An 18,431-nucleotide genomic window follows, 5' to 3' on the forward strand; every position below is an offset into this window, starting at 1 on the left:
AGCCTCCAAAACTGCTAAGTCTGATACGCGAGAAGACATTTCCACCTGGGTGCTGTAAGGGAAGCACTTACAACGAAGCCATCTAGCAAAACCACCAGCAAACAGCTCAACTCCCTTAACAAAAGATACCACAGAAGCTCACACAGCCACAGAGATTGCTATTCTGTCCCTGTAGAGAAAACAAACTGAATTTTAAGTATCTGTTCCCAAAAATGTAGGGCAGTCTTAGCTCTGAAGTGCCACAGTCACAGTCAGGCTGTCACGACGCTCGCTGCCTCGAGAACGCAGCATTTATCACTTCACAGCACATATTCATAGTAGTAGTAAGTGCTGATTTCTTTTCCGTACTACAAGGCTCGTTTTATCTGTACTCTGAAGCTATATGCTTTTCTGGGACGTGTTTCAGGATTAAATGCAAAGAAAAAAAAAGGTTTTAGTAAAAGGGATCTGTTTGCAGGGAGGGCAATGCCTTCACCTGAGCCCCCGTGTGACTGCACCAGAACACGTGCTGGTACAGGGGAGAGAGGGAGAGCTGTGTCAGCCCTACAGCACCAGCACATTGGCAGCTGGGCCAGGGGAATAGCTTCTTGCTCCCATAAGAAGCAGCTCTCCCACCTTTCACCCTACACAGCCTGCCCTTGCTCCTCTCCCTGCAGTTCCTCTCTCCTGTCACACCCCCCAGATCTCTCCCGCTCAGTAAAGCAGAGGAGTACCCAGACTTTAATGGGAGCTAATTCACAGCCGTGTCCAGGACTGTCAGCACTCAATAGCCACCAGAAACAAGGGGAGGGTCAGGAACAGCAAAAGCACTGGGGAGGAAAGCGCAGCCCCCTTGCTGGCCATGCTGAGCTGTCTGGCTGCTCCCCCAGTTCCTGGGCACCCAGCTCCTGGATGTGCTTCATCTGCACAGCACCTGATCAGGGCTGGTCTTCTCAAGTGGCCCAGCTCCTCCTCTGGGCTCATTATGACTTATAAACAAGGAGCACGGCAGTGGCCAGCTTCAGAAGCAGGTCTCCCAGCCTTCCACACAACAGTAGTGTCTCGCTGCGCTGCGGGGAGAGTCGGGCACCTTGCAGCCACCTCCTGCAGGATGACCAGGAGCCGCCTGTGACTGCGCACAGCCAGCCAAGAACACACTCACCAACTGCTCCTTGTCATCTCGATAGCGATTTTCCAGGTCATGTTCCCATCCCTCCCAGCTCCTCCCTGGCCCCGGTGAAATCCCAAGCACGCAGCCCAGGGCTCTGGCACATGTTCCCACCCCGCACGCCTGCTGGATACCAGCACAACCTGTCGCCTTCGTCCACAGCAGCCAAGCCCCAGCTCCCCAGGTGCAGAAACTCCTGGGTGCAAGGCCACAGCTGGGCCAAAACTCAGCCAAGCTCAAGGGACCGAGACAAGGGCTGCCCTGCCAGCAGGCCCAGTTTTGGCGCTGCTGCCTGCAGGCTGCCCCGGACAGGGCTCTGCCCTCACCCAGCAAGGCCGGGACCTGCAAGTGCTCCTCCTCGCCCCGCATTTCTGGGCACCTCCTGGAGAATCGCACGCGGTGCCCGCGCACCAGGCGAGCTCATTACACCATCTGCTCGGCGTGCATGCGCGCACCGCGGCGCTCGGAGCCGTTAGAGCACGGGATTTATCCTTCACTGCACGCATCTTGCTCTTTGTGACCGTGTGCCTAGATACAGCCGAAACGAGCACAAGTATCTGGAATGTCTGCAGCTCGCTGCCCAGCCTATCTGAATACAAAGCTGGGCCGCTCGCGAGCCTGACCGGCTGCGTGTGACCCCGGCTGCACATGGAGCTTTCCCAACCCTGCCCCAAACCCCTTCTCCCCTTCCTCGCCCCGCTGCCAGCATCTGGGCGCAGGGTGAGCGCGGGGTTCCAGCCGTGTGTTATGAAAACAACTTCAGCAAGGGGGAGAAACAGGCGGTGCAGGTGATCCCAAAGACAAAGAGCTCGACACCCGAGCCAGCAGCTCTGCCTGCCTCAGCGCGGCTTCCCAAGGGTTTAATCCCACCCGAGGCCCCCCCGCGGGGTCCCCGTTCCTATGGCAGCAGCGGCACAGGCCAGGCCTCGCCCGACGCTTGCCAGATGGACACCGCGGCACGGCGGCCTCCCGAGGGGCCGTGTCTCCCCTTGGGCCATTTTGTCTTCCCTTGCCAGCACCCGGCCCTGCTACCGCAGGCTCCTGTAGGGCTGGAGCTGTCTCCAGCAGTGCCCACAGCGATGGCCGAGGCCCATGAGGAAGGCACAAAGCCCCCAGCTGCAGACAGGAGCCCACCGGTGCTCAGCACTCCGCTCGGGTGTCATTTTAGAGGGCTCAAGCACCTGGGTGGTTTTTATACGAAAACTGACAGCAATAGCTATGTTGTCTGTGGATTCTATGGTGTTTCTGGCATTTCTCATATTTTTTAAGAATTTCTTCTGCTGAGGATTTCACTTGAGCCTCTCAGATCTCCCAGTGTCTGATACTACCTGCAGCGAGCTCTATCCCCCTAATCCGACTGGCTTCATCCCCACAGCATCACTCCATCCTATGGCAACCCCTTTCCTAAGGGATCATATACCTATACCTAGACATCACACTTCCAAAGGGATGTAAGGAGCACTGGACTTCTCTGTTTTTACCTCCTATGCTTTGCAATTTAGACTGATTATCATTTAAAGTGAATTCCAAATCAGGACTTGAAGCATTTGGTGCACAAGGCGTAAAACACTGTCCAGGGGCTTCACAATAGCCAAGCTAATCCACATCCATTCCCATAAGTTTCCCTTCCCCACAAGTCAGGGGAAGCAGCAGAAGGCACGAAATCTTAAAGAATTTCACGTTTCTTATGGAAGATATGAGCTGGTCAAGACAAGCTCCTAGAACGTAGCCGAGACCCCACAAACCCAGCGGGCTATAGCAGGCAGGATCTTCCTTTAAGCCACATCGAGCCGCAGCACCTGCTTGTCTACAACAGATGTGCCTCCTTCCCGTCAGCTTCCTCAGTTAACCCTGGGGATGTAGCCAGGAGACACGGGTGCTGATAACCCCATGCTCTCCCCCAGCGTGAGCCCTGCTGGCACAGAAGCCACGAGCCCAGCGCTGTTCTGAGGCACCGGGCGTCTCCCTTCCCTCCCTCAGGGTGTGATGTTCCAGGACACCACCAGTGCCTCCCCAAGCAGCATGCACAGTCCCAGGAGGAAAGGGATGAACGCAGCCCCGAGCCACAGACAGGGCTCCCAGCACTCACTCTTCTCAGCCCTGGCACCACACAGCCGTGTCCTGCCCCACCAGGGCTGGGGAACACAGCCCTCGCCCTCCTCGAGGCCTGTGACCTAACGCATCCCAGCTATTTGTCTCCACCTTGCTTTATAAATCCAAGCTGTGTTTAACGGGTCCTACACGGCACTTACAACACCCAGATCTGGGCGTGCAAAGGCACCCTGCGAGCTGCTCAGCCCAGTACCTCACCACAGCACCAGACTGACGTGCATCTCCTGTACCAGAAATTATTTCAGTAAATCGTTGTAACTATCACCCAAACACTGACCTACATAAACATAATTCTCAGTATGTCTATTAATTTACTGATCAATTACCTAAATAAATCATCATTCATAGTTCAAATAGTCTGCAAAGCCCAAGCTGAAATCCTCGGGCAAACCAAGTATTCCTCTTGACCTTGTCTAGTCTAAGCGAACCTGCAGCCTGACCCAGAGAACCGGCTCGCTATCAAGTTCCCAAGTCAGTGATGGATGCGCAGAACTATAAAAAACACAGACCTTACCGGCAGAGGTCTTTGAACACTCCTCCCTTCTTCCATTAATCGTGTCCTTTATTCCACGTCCTTCTAATAATTGCCAAATCAATGGCACAAACACAAGCTTCCACTGTTCCAGACCAGCGAACACGGAGGGCAGTGATACTGCAGAGACTGCAGAGCCCAGGATGAATGAAATCGCACTGAAATCCCAACAACTTGGTTTTCCTGACACACTGAGTGCTTTGCTGGGTTCCTTGGCAGCCCCACGCTGAGCAAGGCCAACACGTCGGCAAAACGGCGCCCTCCAGATCTCCACACAGCAGATCCAGGAAGGACATCCAGCAAGTAGCAAACACCCCGTCAGGTGTCACCTTCACAGCGTGGGAGCAGATGGAATTACAGCCCACAGCCCCGGGAACGCATCAGTCTGATATTTAAGCTGTCTGCTCTGAAAGACAAGCCAGGAGCAGCACCGCTGCCCTGACAAACCCTGCTCGCTGTGAGGAGCTCACCTGCCAGGGCAAGCGGTGCCCCACAGCCAGGAGCAAGCTCTTCTGCCAGCACACGGACAAGTGGCTACAATATCGCATGCAGGGTCTGCTGTGCTCTGCAGGTAGATCCAGAGGCAGCCACTTATGGTTATTCAAATAATAAAAAACACATCCCATCCAGTCTTGCTCAACAGAATTATGCAGTGAGCCTAGCAAGCAATGTCAGGAATAAAACAAGCAGCAGTGCTCACTACAAAAATAGTGAGACTTCTTGATAAATTAGGCCCTTTATTCTTCCTCACTTATATACAATAGAAATAGTCCCAACAACTGCAGCCTGACCGTAATGAGCAGCAGCATGTTTCACACATCAGCCATGTCCCTGTCTGCATCCACTTTGGGAAGTCAAAAACTCACCTGCTCAGGGTCCTGTTAAAGGACTGGCTTCCTTTACCCCAATTTTGTCCTTTCTATGACACTAAAGAGGCAATTTACACCCTTCAAGTACCGAGTACTGCATTTTGGCCTCCTTACACGACTAGTCACCGCCACAGATGTTACGATGCTCTGACACAGCAGACGGCAAGGAATTCTCAGTGCTCATTGCAAAAGCAACAACTTCCCAGTTACCTAGAAATGCTCCTGCAAATCAACTCCAGTACAGCTTTGTAGAGCAGAGCCCCCAGGCACCAACGGGACATCACCTCTGCTGGCGGCCTCCCTGCTCACTAGGCGAGACAGCAAGGCGAACCCGGGGCTTGGCTCTCCTCACCAAGGAGCAGAACCTGCCTAGGACCGACTGAGAAAACAAGCAGACAGACAGAAAGGGCACCTGCTTACACCTGTGCAAGCTAGAAAAATGCTTATGTAGTCCTTAGTGAATTGAGTGCACTGCCCTGCTTTCCATTCTGCCGAATCACGGCATGCCAGAAGCAGGCTGTAACAAAACAGAAGCAGCAAGGCTAAATCAGAGCTGACTTTCAAGGGACTAACCTCAGTGGGGAGGAAAGAGCACTGGAACTTTGCTGGCTTTTTCCAGCCACCATGGACATGTCTTATTTATATGTGCCTCCCAATTAAAAACTGAAGAGTGAAAGAGAACAAGCTCAAACACCTCCAGGGAGGAGCATTTCCAGAATGAGCCATCGGGACCACCAGGGATGGGTGCAGTAAGCAACAGCATCAGCAACAGAAAGCTTTTTTTGTTTGTTACGTGAAGAGCCAAGGCTCCATCCTTTAAAGGTGATTCACATCACAAAGGCTACTTCTTTCCAATATCAGCACTCCCCAAGCTATATTACTCATCTGCCTCCGACCCTAGAGGACATGAAAGTTTAGACAATGATATTTGACATGAAAAATCAGTTGAGAAAAGCATCTTACCAAGTTTCCATGGTTTTCTTACCATGTTAAGGTTCACAATGCTTCTTGCAGGTCTCTGCTTCACATGTTTTGTTCATGGCTTACTGATTATTCTAATAAAATAACACCCAAAAGCACACTAAAAAAACCCCTATTAATAGAATGAAAATTAGAGCATCAGATCTATTACACCACCCGGCCTTTCCCCTCCACTAGAGAAGCGTTAGAGCCTTTGGACATCATTTCAACAAGAAGGTTTCGTTCTAGAGAGTTTGCAGTAAAGTATTTAATCGCTAAAGGATTTGCAAATTACACATGAATATGCATGCAGCACTTCTCACCACGACATAAATCCCATTGTATATTTATGAATGGATTGCTGTGCCTCTAGCATCTATATGTATATAAACACAGGTTTTAATCTTCCCTTCCTCCCTCCCTTCTTAAGGAGGTGCTTGAACAAATTTGCATTTTTGGAATCTATTATCTACAATGTACTTCTTGCTTTTTAAAAAACTCTGTAAATCTCCTGCTCCCATAATGCAGAATGCATACTTTATGAAAGGCTTTAAGCAGCCTTTAAGCACGGCCATAAGAGAACTAATCAACAGCATTACACAACTTGTGAGAGAGAAAACAGGAATGGCAACCACTGTGGAGAAAAAAAGTATTAAGTGGGGAGGAAGGGACAGTGCAGCTCTGCTGGCTTTTTCCAGCCACCATGGACGTATTTTATTTATGTGTTCTTCCCAAGGAAAAACTGAAGGGTGAAAGAGAAAGAGCTCAAACACCTACAAGGAGGAACAATTCCAAAACAGCCGTCAGGAACACCAGGGATGGGTGCAGTAAGCAGCATGCATTGGAGTGGTGAGCAGAGGCATGATGTGACAGGTTACTCTCCTGCCTCTGAATGCAAAACTACTGGCTAAGGGGAAGTAAGCCCTCCTTAAGCATCTAGGAAGCAACACAAATAATAAACCTGCTATTGCACAACCCTTAGCGCTGATGTAACTCCATTATTTCTGTACCTGTCAGGTGTCTGGGCTGGCCATGAAGCAGCAGGATCGGGACAGCCCGTCCGCCTGTCCTCAATGTGTCCGGTAAGGTGCACGACTGTCATTCAGGAGGTGTTGCCACACATCTGCCTGACTACTTTAGGGAAGTAATTAAAACAACGCCTTTAAAGATCTTCGTTAAAATGGTTTAATTTAGGTTATTTCATTGCAAATCTATTCTGCAATAAACCTGATGGCAAAGAAGCACTTACCAACACACTGCGCTCCATCATGCAGGCGTCACGAGCAGACTTCCACGCAGAATGATTACAGGTGTGCATTACAACCACTCGCACTCTTTTCATTCCCGTTACTACACAGCAAACCTCTTCCCACTGAGGAGTTAAGAGCACCAGCTGCCTTCCTCTTACAAGGATTTGGTGTCACTTGGCTCTGCCTGGAAAACGCGAGCAGCCGCCGAGTCGCGGCAGGGAGCACAAGGGCTCCTGCAGGAACACGCCAGAACATGGTCTGATAGGAGAAATTCCTCCTACCCCAAATAATCACTGCCTGTTCGCATGCCTAAACCAAGCTGTAAGCTGCAGCACACTTGGCTGCTGTCACGTCCTCCTCTGGTAGTAAGATCAGGGGGAAGATCCTTGGGAAGGAAGAACCATGACTAATCCCTGAATCAAAAACCCTAGTGACCGTGCCTAGCAAGGATCATCATCCCATCGAAGTTGCTGAAGACGCCACCAAGGTCATCAGAACTACCACCCAAAGCAGGAGCCCACGTCTGAGAGGCAAATAGAAAATAAAAGATGGTGCCGTTGGGGTATTAGCTACAGACTACTGGGCAAATAAAGAAATCAAGATGAGAAAATCCAACACAGAACATTTGCTCTAGGGATAAGAGTGGCATTTACAAAGATGTGTGAAAGCAAGCTTGAGTGGAGGACGTAACTGTGCGCGATCTGTTCAGCTGAAAATCTGTCTTGGCAAACTGAGACTGTTATATATATATATATATATATATATATATACACACACAGCCCTCCTGCAAGCAGCCGAGCCAGGTTCCTAGGCCACACACTCCTCCCCGTCCTCCCACAGGTTCTTCTCCTAAGAGAGAAGGAAAGCTTAAGAAGTGGGAAGTTATGCCCAAGGACTATGAAAGATCAAACCAGCAAGCAAGACAGTTTCTGTGCCTGAAGAAAGTATTTAGATTCAGGTTATGCTTTCCTTAGCATCAAGCAATGAAAGACCAGAAACCTTCTACATTTAGTCATTAGCGAGCCAGTTGCACGAGGAACTAGCAGTGCTATCAGATCTCCTCTGCAGAATTACCAGATGGCATGTGACAGGACACCTGCCTTTGTGCAGCATTACAGACCACCCCCACTGCCTGCAGAGCAAGCCCTCACCACGCTGACCAAGCTGAGAGCTGCAGTTTATCGCAGAGCACACCAGCTGCAGCTGCTCTTCAGTAAAAGCAGATGCCCAAATCCAGGAGCAAAACGTTAAGGCAGAAGAGGACAGACGTTTCTTTGCAAGGTGGAGCACGCTGAACAGGGCGTTGAGGAGCAGACTTCCCACCCTTTAGTGTTTCACCACAAACCACCTACTTGGACAGCTCCTCGGATCCAGTACTGCCTCTCACTGACAGTAAAGGAGCTTCTTCATGCAACCAACAGCTTGCAAGAGGTGTCACCGGCAGTCGCAGCTGTTGCTATCAAAGTTGCTATCAAAGACAGGGGGACAGAGGAGGGGAGGAGCAGACGAAGACTGCTCAGTATGGCAGAGCAGCAGCGACAAAGATGCAGGAGAGTACCGAGTCTGAAATTTTCTTCTGAGAAGGTCAGGGAGGTTTACAGCTCTAATGCCAGCTTTGTTATCACTCCAGTCTTTCCAGCATTATATTCTGGCCCAGCTTCATAGGTTGAACTTCCACAAGGAATTGCAGTTATTAGGCTTTCAGGGAGACTTTGGAGAAAGACAGCAGGAACAAGGGGGATAGGCACCACTTCAAAACAGCATGAAAGGAAGGATGTTCCAACACTCAGCGTAGCACATTAGAGGAAAGCTAACAAGCGTTGAGGAGACATCGATCACAGAAATCACACTGTACCACAGCAGCAGCTTGAGCTCAAGCGTGAACTAAAACAGGGGAATGACAACCACAGCAGACAAAAAGGTATCACACCGGTATCTTACCCAGTAGGTTCAGATAAATTCAGAATCTCTTATATTCATCGTTTAAAAGCAAAAAAATAAAAAATAAAATAAAAAAAGATAAAGTTCAGAAGTTTAAGGTATCTTGCAGAACCTCAGTGCCACAAGAAGCAAGGATATAGGAACAGCCAGGATGCTGCTTCTTCCTGCATATGTAGGTTAAGATAAAGACAGGATAACGCTCATGGAGAAGATTCAGGACAGCAAGGTGATCTCTTTAGCAGATCAATTTGCACTCTTCTATAAAACTGGGAAAATTCCTTCTGCAGAACTGCCTATTAAGCAGCCTAAAGCCTGCTACTTAAGTTTCCATATAAAAACTAAATAGTCAAGGTCCTGTCAAGGCAACACATCATCTACCTTTGATGCTTAGATCTTGCATAGTGTGAAATGCCAATGACATAGGAAAGGACAAACTGCAAGCCTGGCTTACTGCCTTGCTGACTGAGAAGATATTTAGGGTAGCTGGATGTAGAGACAACTTCACAGAATTTCAGAAAAATCTAAACAAGCAGCTGAAATGACAGCTGGACCAGAGAGAGATTGGATCTTGAAAAATGGTGCCCATCATACTGAACAGAAGCGTTGAGCCTCCGCATCCTCCGCAGGGTTAACACACGCTGCTAACCAAATACACCTGAGCATCACCACACAGCTCCCACAAAAAAGCTTTGTTCGAAGTGCTCATTTGATTTGAAGTTTAACCTTGCCAAACTCTGCAATGCAAAAGTGTTATTCACGTTAAGGGTGGGTTTTTTTAAATATTGTTTTTATTTAAAAACCACACTTCATTATGACAGCCTCATCTGGAATGCTATATACAGTACAGGTCATCCTAAATTAGGTACGCCTTATAACTTTGCCTTTAAAAGGCTTATTTTTCATGCCAAGTTCTCCCTTGGGAAGTTTCCCTCTCCGCTATGCAGGAATTCAGTCAGAGCAACAGCATCCCGTGGAGCTGCATCGCTACCTCCAGCACAGTGCACCAGAACCAGAGAGCACTGGGAGAAGTCCTAAAGAATACCGATGCCACTGCTGTGGGAGCACCATGGCGAGCTGAAGCACTGCATTCCCACCAAAACAGACGTCCTACATAATAACCTAAAGGTGAAGATACCAGATGTTGAAGAAGTGAAACAGCACCACCGTGAACAAAGGTTGGACTGGAACAGCCAAAGCCTGTCTAAAGAGCACTGAGACCATCCCGCAGCTGTTAAAAGCTAGAGCAGCATCACTACATGGACCTTACCCTGCGTGCGCAGTTACAGGAGCGCTCAGACCCTCTTCTAGATCGATTACAAACTGCAGAAGCACAACACACGTGTGGCCTTAGGCATCCTCATTGACTTGAAGAGAACCCTTGGAGCCATACACGTGGAATTGGCTGAAGATTTCCCCTGTGTAGGAGCAGCAGCAAGGCAAGCAGCGGTTTCAGCTTCACTCACTTGCAGTGCTGGGACAGGGGCAGCCAGGAACCCCCTGCCACACCGGGCAGCTCGCTGCTGGTGCCGGTCCCCAGCCCTGCCCACACCTGCACATCTCCTCCCTTGTGCGGTGCCGACTGCAGCTGGCCAAGTGCCACGGGCTCTGCCTCCCACAGAGGGAATTACACCAGTGCCCCGAGCAGTCCCACCGCCAGGGCTTCGAGCACCCAGGGGTGCAGGACAGGCCCACGCCAGGCCAGCAGCACGCCCGCTGCCACGTGGAATCATGCACCCGACAGGAGCAAAGCGAGCCGTGGATATCTGCCCGTCAGCACCGCTCCATAGGGCGGCTCAGGGGCTACCAGAGCTGTCCCACGCTGCTCGCCTGGCCCAGATCACCACGGCCGCTACTGCTGGCCCCATGGGCTGTGCGAGGGGCAGGCAGCCGACAGCCCCTTCCCCAGCAGGGCCGGCCCTGGGCCGAGCACAGAAGCGTCACAGCAGGTAGCAGTCACACAGCAGAGATCTGCTGGCAGCCACGGGGCCGTTTAAGCAACAGTTCCACTTCGACTTGAGTTCAAAACTGTCGTGTGAGCACTGCCCGCCTCAGCCCTGCGTAGAGCTGGTATGAATGGCTGCGCCGTGCAAATCAATACTGGTTATTGCCTGCTTTAAATCAATCGCTTTCCTCCGCAGAGTAAATGCTTCCACAGCAGTGATTAGACATTTGAGGAGAACTAAGCAGTTGCACCAAACAATACCATTAGTCCCAAAACATCAGTTTGACATCTCAGCCAGAAAGCACTTCATCAGAACTAATTAATCCCCACAGCATCTCTGTAAGATTGAGAGCGCAATTCATCTGCCTTTTTTAAATGTGTTGGGTATTTATGTTACCGAACGTAGAGGCTGGGGTGGAAGCCATAAGTACTAGAACAAACAGAACAACCCAAGCCAGCAGAACACATCCAAAAGCATGAAAAAGCCAGAGAACACTGACAGCTGCAGGATTTGGCTTCTTTACATCTTCCTGTTACACACCAAACCTCCTGTGAATACCCACAGAGTCTTCCAGATGTCACTTGACTGGATGAGTGGCAGTGAAAAGCAGTTATTATTCTATTGGGAGCAGTTTTGTCTGTTGTTTGTTCAGCCAATTATCTATGCATGCAGCTTAGAAGTGGGGGGAGCAGTAACCTTAGGCTCTGTGAGCAAGGACTCTGGGTTTTATTTGAGCAGTTAAAGCCGAGTCCTCGTTACCACCAGCAAAGCACGTAACCTCACTGAGCAGGTCTCCTGAATGGCAGCCAGCCAGCAGAAAAGGTATTCCTCTCTAAGCAAGCGGCTGATCTGCCCAGCTTTCAGATCTGTGCGTGGCAGCACTTACACACAGGCTCTGCCCGGCTGCTGTCACCCACCGAACGAGCCTCTGCTCATTTACTGTTCAGCCAACTCGGCCTGCTGGTGGCACGGTGCAGGCCACCAGGCTGAGGCCACCAGCCACGGCACAGGCGAGCACCAGCAATACTCGCAAACCATCTTTAGGATCTCTCACCCTCTTTCTAAAAGGTGTGATGCTCTCCCGTGCTGGACACGGCCACGTGCTGCATCAAGCCCAGGAGGTGCCGATTGTGGCAGGGACATGGGCTGCGTCTCACCACGCATGCAGAAAGCACACCGTGCACCCCCAGGAGCACAGGCTGCACAGCCAGCACTTACTGATGGGCTCCTCGGGCAGCGAGATAAGAACCCCTGCGGCAGGTCACTGACAGGACTGCCCCCAGCACCGGTCACTTCCCCACGTACAAGTTACTTCATTAAACAGGTTGGGGGTTGTTTTTTTTTTTTCCTGATAAGTCTTTCCATGTCTTCCAGTACAAGTTCCAGCACAAGCTAGAAGAATTAAAACCAGATTTGGGTACCATGAAGTTTGTAGCAAACTCATCTTTCCACAGCTGCACTAACTGTGAAGAAACCACCACGAACGACAACGTGAGGACACCCTGCGGGGCTGCAGCAGGCAAAGGGGCACCCTGCCTGTAGGACCTGGCCAGAAATCACAGCGAAGCCAAGCACCTCCAGCACTGGGAACACCTCCCCAGGTGTTTACCTCAGCTGGGGGACACAGCCTGGCCAGATGACAAATGTGGAGTCACTGCACACGCACATCCTCAGCAGCAACCCCAGGTGACAGCCACCGTTACCTCCTGCCCCGCCACTCGGCCCCAGCCACGCCAGCAAGTCTTCTGCACCACCAGAGTCGGGACCAGCTGTTTCTATAAAACAAATCCAGACAGTAACACAACATTTTCCAGCCAGAGAAGTTTATCCCCTCGCAGACACAGGATTTTACTCCAACAGCAGCAGCTCAAGCAGTCCCCATCAGCACCACTGCTGAGCCCCAGCCCCAGGTGGACAACACAGCAACAACCAATTCTCTGCCATTTCCGTACAGATGACTACTTTGGCGTGAAAATAGATGACCTACATGGAGATGAAAATGTTGATCCCCTTGTCAAGGAAGTTTCCAGTCTGAGGCAGCATCGCTAACTTTAATTTTGCATCAGAAAGGCTGACAGCTTGTTGAGGACTCCTCTTGTGAGCAGAATGACCTTGCCAGAGCAGAAGATGAAGCTCAACCTACAAATTTCTAAGCAGTGTGATTTACAGAGATTTCTTCAAAACCAAATCCAGTCTTTTAAAACTCAAAATTCCCCAAGATACACTGAAAGGCTGCTGAGCTGAACAAAAATATCCATTTTTCATTTGGTTCACATTCCATAGGGAAGTACAGTAAAATGGGTCTTTCGGTAGTTCTGAAGTCACTGCCAACATCCTCTCGCACAACATACCTGTGTGTACACCACACCTTTAGCAGTGCACACCACACCTTCAGCAGTGCTGCCCTGATTGAGCAGCATCATTCCTGCTGCCCCCAGCCGCCCCGCGCAGCCTGACATGAGTTCAGGCCACGAGGAGAGGACACACAGCGCCTCCGGCCCCTGCAGCCTCCCCAGGCATCAGCACGAGGAGCTGCTCACGCCCCATGCTAAGCTGAATTCTACCGCAAGCTGTCTCTTGTAAGTCTTACAGGAAAATCCAAGGTATTTCTCGTAACTGAAGAGGTCCGAATGATTTTGTCTGCAAACGGCTTTTACCAGTTACAGGTGCAGCCAGCATTGATTCACCTTGGAAGACTTGTGGAACCAGTGAGTTAAACCAAATGGTCACAATAACCTTCCTTCCTTTCTTCGTCTCCCTACATATTAGCACTTACATTAACCCATTAATTTCCACTTATTGTGGAAAAGCATCCTAAGAACAGTACCAGTCCCACACATCAAGACACCCGCCCCCAGAGGTGGCATTCAGCTGCCTACAAAGGCTGCATTTCTGTCACTCGGGGCTGTGCTCAGGGAAAACGGTATCGCTGGCTTTTGGCTATACACCTAACGGCCTGTTCCTCATAATAAAAGGATCTGCTATTCTGGGGAAGGTAAACATGAGAACGATGCGGGATGACACACACCTGACAGGGCGTTGGGCTAGCTATCAGTACAGAAAGGTAGCAGCAGGCACGGCAGCAGCCTTCAGCTGCGTGACCCACGCTGCTGCCAGTGATGAAAGAAACCCACAGAATGCTTCGAGATTTTTTTTCTTCCTCTCCTTACACTTACTGATTTCCACCTGCAGAAAAGTATGGCTCCTTTTATTCTCAATGCTTTTCAGTGCTCTCCCTTCACGTCCTTTTATTCCCGAGAACTCCCACACTTTACTTGGCTAAATTTAGCTTTATTCTGATGGCTGTAGTTATGCTATAGGGAAATAATCCAAGCAGCAGACATCTACATAGGAAATTTTAGCAAGATGCTCACATTTTTAATTCCTTAATACAGGAAGCTCAGAGACCAAGCGCACAGAGCAGACTGGGCATGGAAAGCTTCAACACCAGAATCATGCAGAAGAGACAAACCATGCTGCACATTTCCCATCAAGCCTGGAAGGCAGGCTTAGCAGGGCACAGCTAGATGATTTTGCTCTCTCTATATATAACAGGCCCAGCTTTTCTTCAGTCAGATCCTCAGGCTCAACAAGCTTGTATATTCATGAGCAAACAGGTGGCCCTAACTTTTATAGGAGCACAAAGTATTCTACGTGTGACAACACATACATTGACACATACTGGCCCCAAACCCCGGCAAATCTCTCCCCCCTTCTCCTCCTTACCGAAGTTCTGCTTTGTGGGTTCAGAGTGAGAAAAAAACTCCATATGGAGTAGGAAGATGTCTCAGGGAGCAACTGCAGAATCTGGGCTTTCATTTAACAAATAGCTCCATCCCTTTATCAACAAGAGCCTTTGAAAAAAAAAAAAATGAAGGAACACCAACTGAGGCACTGCTGCCTCCCCAAACTGAAAACACCTGCGGCTGCTTAGTCGCTTCATCAGGCTTCACTGACAGTGCTCCTATTTTGCTACCTCTCACCCTCAGCAGGAGTCCAGTGATTGGGGTAAAAGGAGTTCAGCCAGCTCCATCTAAAACCCAGGACAACTCGCTTACACCACCATGCCAGGAGGAAGAGCTTGAGAACACAAAAACTGGAGAATGGGGTGGGTTATCAGGCATCTTCAGGAAGCCTGAGGGTGTAAAGGCAAGGAGAAGAGAGAAAAAGCAATCCTCTTCCAAGACAGCTTGGGGCAGATCACATTCCCTTAAACAGTGTAAAGAACCCAAACACAGAGCACCCACAGGCATCCAGATACCCATCTCTAACCCCGACGTCTGATGAAAGCAGAAACCTCACTGGGGGCACTCTGTTGGTGCAATTCCTGATTCACAGCCATGTCTGAGCACTGCCAGCAGCTGCTGCTCGTGTTTCTGAGGTGCCATCCTTACTTCCTATATGGTAACCAGCGCAGCACCCTATGACACCGGCACATCCCCAGGGACAAGGCAGCAGCTGGGACAGCGCTCTGCTGCGTGTCACCAAACAACACGTGCTGGTGAATGCCTAAAAGATCAGGCTTGCCTTTAAAACTAGGAACAATGAATTTCTTCTCCTAGCTCGGTGAGGCTTGGCCCCCTATTGCAATGTATCCAAGTCCTGAATTATCTAATTTAAAACAAACTCAAAAAAAAAATAAATCTACTTCAGCTTCCTTTGACATGAAGAAAAATCAGAGTTTTTTCCCACCTGGTCACTAGAACTACCTTACACCTTATAATCCCAAATCCTTCCTTACAGGACACCTCCTTGATTCTTCTGTTACCCCGTAACACAGGTACAGTACTGCTTCAGTTACAAAATTCTTCTTATGCTTTATCTTTAGATGGTTTCCAGAAACACTGTAAAATCCACATGCTTCCCAGGTCTGCCTGCAAGTCTGGCATACCCTGAGGTGGCAGAAGGAACAAGTGCTCCCGCACGCAGTGGCTTCAGCCAGGCTTTCAGGAGCATGAGCATCACTCAGCTCAGTGCTGGGAGACAGCAAGGTGCTCCCAGGTGGCGGCCACTTCATCCCCAGCCAAGTCTAACAGCCCCTTTTAACAACAGCCTATCCACCCAGGTGGTGAAACGAGCTACAGGAGAGCTGGAAAACCCCCAACCCATCACTTCACGCAGCCCCACTGTGACACCCATGGGCACAGCCACGTCCAGGCCGCTGCTGCAGTACCCGGCCACTCCACCTGCAAACCCAACTCCACCTGCAGACACCAGCTGTTGTCACAAAAACAGTGGGCAAGCCTATGCCCTCTAGCTAGGTGGTATCCCTGCTTGTGCGTTTTTTGTTTTTTTTTTTTCCCACTGAATTAAGCTAGAATGAAAGATTTGGGGAAGGTTGAAAACCTGCATGCCCTGTCTTTAGCTACCCTTGTTGCTCGCTGAATAAACCCGTCAGGTGTCATAAAGGTACACTCACACTGAAACCTTGCCACTGAGAAGCAATGGGGTGCAGAACAAGTCCAAAACCATAAATCTTCCTCCACATCCCTGAAGCCTGCAGATTTACAACTGTGTTTCCTGGTATCTATTGCTTTGTGCTGGGACAAAGACAGCGTATATAGCACAGCAAACACACAGAACAACCTCTCCGCTGCAGCAACTTTACAGATTCTTCCAGGCTTCAGAATACCAAAACTCACAACGCACTCTTGGGCGATCAGTACATAAACCCACGTTCAGTACTGCAGCTACGACTCAAGCTGCTCAGAAATTCTTACCACCTGACTTTCACAGACAGCACTAATTAGTTAAACTTTTTTTTTCCTGCAAGTAGAGCAGAACATCTCTGTAACTCGTACAAGGCCACGGTCCCGCAGGTGATGGGGGAAAGCTCTGACACTTAGTTCTTCCAGTGCTGGACCAACAAACTCTTCAAACCATGAGGATTTCAGAGAGGCTGGGGAGTGTAACTCAACCTGTGTTCTCGGTAGCGCTACTGGAAGATGACTCAGATACAAAGCTCGTCAGGGCCATGTGTATTCAGGTGTATTACTATGTGCACAACAAATATGTCATGTGATAGCACTTATCAAGGTATGCTTGAATATTCTCCTTTAACGGTGGTGAGCAGCCAACGTATCTGCGATAGCTCAGCACACACATGCAGAAGGCATCCATTCAGCTGATCCTGCCAGCTTTGACTCACTAACCAAGGACACGGCAGAATTTTTATACGCCACCATTAGCCCTGATAAATTTCTCTCGTCTTCATGCTCTGTAACAGAAGGAAGATGTGAAGAAAGCAATCCTAATTTAAGCTTGTATTGACTTTTATCAAGGTTAAAAAACACACCTTGAAACGTGTTCTCAGCTTTCAACCACAGCACTGAAACACCAGGTTAAAACGCGTTCCAAACCTCCGGCAGTCCAACAGGTTACATTTGTGTACAAGACACACAAGGATTATTCCTGGAATGCAGAACACTCCTTAAAATCCTGTAAAATCGGACAATCATTCGCCACCTGGCCCAACAAAGAGCCTTCCTACGTAGGACCGGAGAGAAGGCAAAGGACTGGCGTCCCAAAGGGTTGGACACCCCCAAACCATGGAAACCCCCGAAGAGCCAAGTGTCGAGGCAGGGGGAAGAGAGCAAAAACAACGCAGAAACCAGGCTGAACGCCCCGTACCGAGCACAACGCTGGCTGTCAGGTGTGGGAACTCTCTCACATTCACCCACACGGCGCTGGGGGCTCAGCCTGGCACTTCCAGCTCTCCGCGGTGTGTCCGGGACGGCAGCGGGACCTGCAGCCGGCAGCCTGGGGAGCCCCCGGCCTCGGCAGGGAGCTGGGAGCCGGCAGCGGGGCTGAGCCCGCAGCGGGGCTGAGCCACCTGCGCGCCTCCTCCCTGCGGCTGCCTCCAGCCCGCAGCCGGGACGCGGCGCCACAAAGCGCTGCCGGGAATCCCGCCCGGCGCGGGGCAGCGAGGAGCCCGCAGCCCCCGATAACGCCGCCCAGCCCCGGGCAGCGCCCCCCGCACCCAGCGGCACCGGGGGAGCCCCCGGGGGGGCCGCACGCAGCGCCCCGAGGCCGAGGAGCGGGGCACCCCCCCCTCCCCCGGGCGCGGAGCCCCGCAGCCCCCACCTGTCGCGGGGGTCGACCCAGCTGGTGGTGCGGCTGCCGTGGTCGATGTAGTACACCTTCCCGTCGTAGTCCCGCGCCTCCTCCCAGCCCGCGGGCAGCGGCAGCTCCTTCCGCGGCATCGTCCCCAGCGCGGGCCGCGCCGCCCCATGCACGCAGCGCTCCGGGGGCGCCGCTGCCGGACGTGGTGCGGGGCGGTGCGGAGCGGAGCGGGGCCGCGGCCGGCCCAGCCGCGCAGGGAGGCGCCGCGGGCGCTCGCACGCCGGCCCCGCGGCAGGGGCGGGCCGGGGCGAGGCGAGGCGGAGGCGGGGGGCGCCCGGCCCGGCCCCTCGCCCCGCCGCTTCCTGCACCGCCCCGGAGGCGGGCGGAGGGCGGCCGCAGCGCCCCCTGCCGGCGGGGCAGCGCCGGGGGCGGCCTCGAGGGGCGGCCTCGGTCCCCGCGGGCGGTGCGAGGCGGGGTTGGGGTTGGGTCGGCGCGAAGGGGAGGCGTGAGGGGGGCTGCGGGGGGCTGCGGGGGGCTGCGGGATCTCGGCCCTTCCTCGCCCCAAGCCGCAGCCTCGCGGTGGCCACGCGGAGCCACTCGCAGCGAGGGCGGCCA

General features: G+C 51.6%; 1 protein-coding gene across 4 annotated transcripts in view; it reads right to left on the reverse strand.

Annotated features, from left to right (window-relative positions):
• The window catches only part of WWC1 (WW and C2 domain containing 1), a 70,319-nt gene extending 52,200 nt beyond the window's left edge, over positions 1 to 18,119 (reverse strand). Inside the window, exon 1 of one of the 4 annotated variants that reach the window (XR_011101304.1) lies at positions 17,838 to 18,119. Coding sequence is in view for 3 of the 4 variants with exons in the window: in XM_068697888.1 (XP_068553989.1) it covers positions 17,838 to 17,956 (119 nt within the window). In the remaining variant the exon portion in view is untranslated. Of the gene's footprint in view, positions 1 to 6,630; positions 6,738 to 15,645; positions 15,732 to 17,837 lie in introns of those variants that run through there. The other 3 variants (XM_068697888.1, XM_068697890.1, XM_068697889.1) reach the window with 3 other exon arrangements.
• Between the last annotated feature and the right edge of the window lie 312 nt (positions 18,120 to 18,431).

The sequence above is a fragment of the Anas acuta genome, chromosome 14 (assembly GCF_963932015.1).
Source record: "Anas acuta chromosome 14, bAnaAcu1.1, whole genome shotgun sequence".
Classification (NCBI taxonomy): Eukaryota; Metazoa; Chordata; class Aves; order Anseriformes; family Anatidae; genus Anas; species Anas acuta.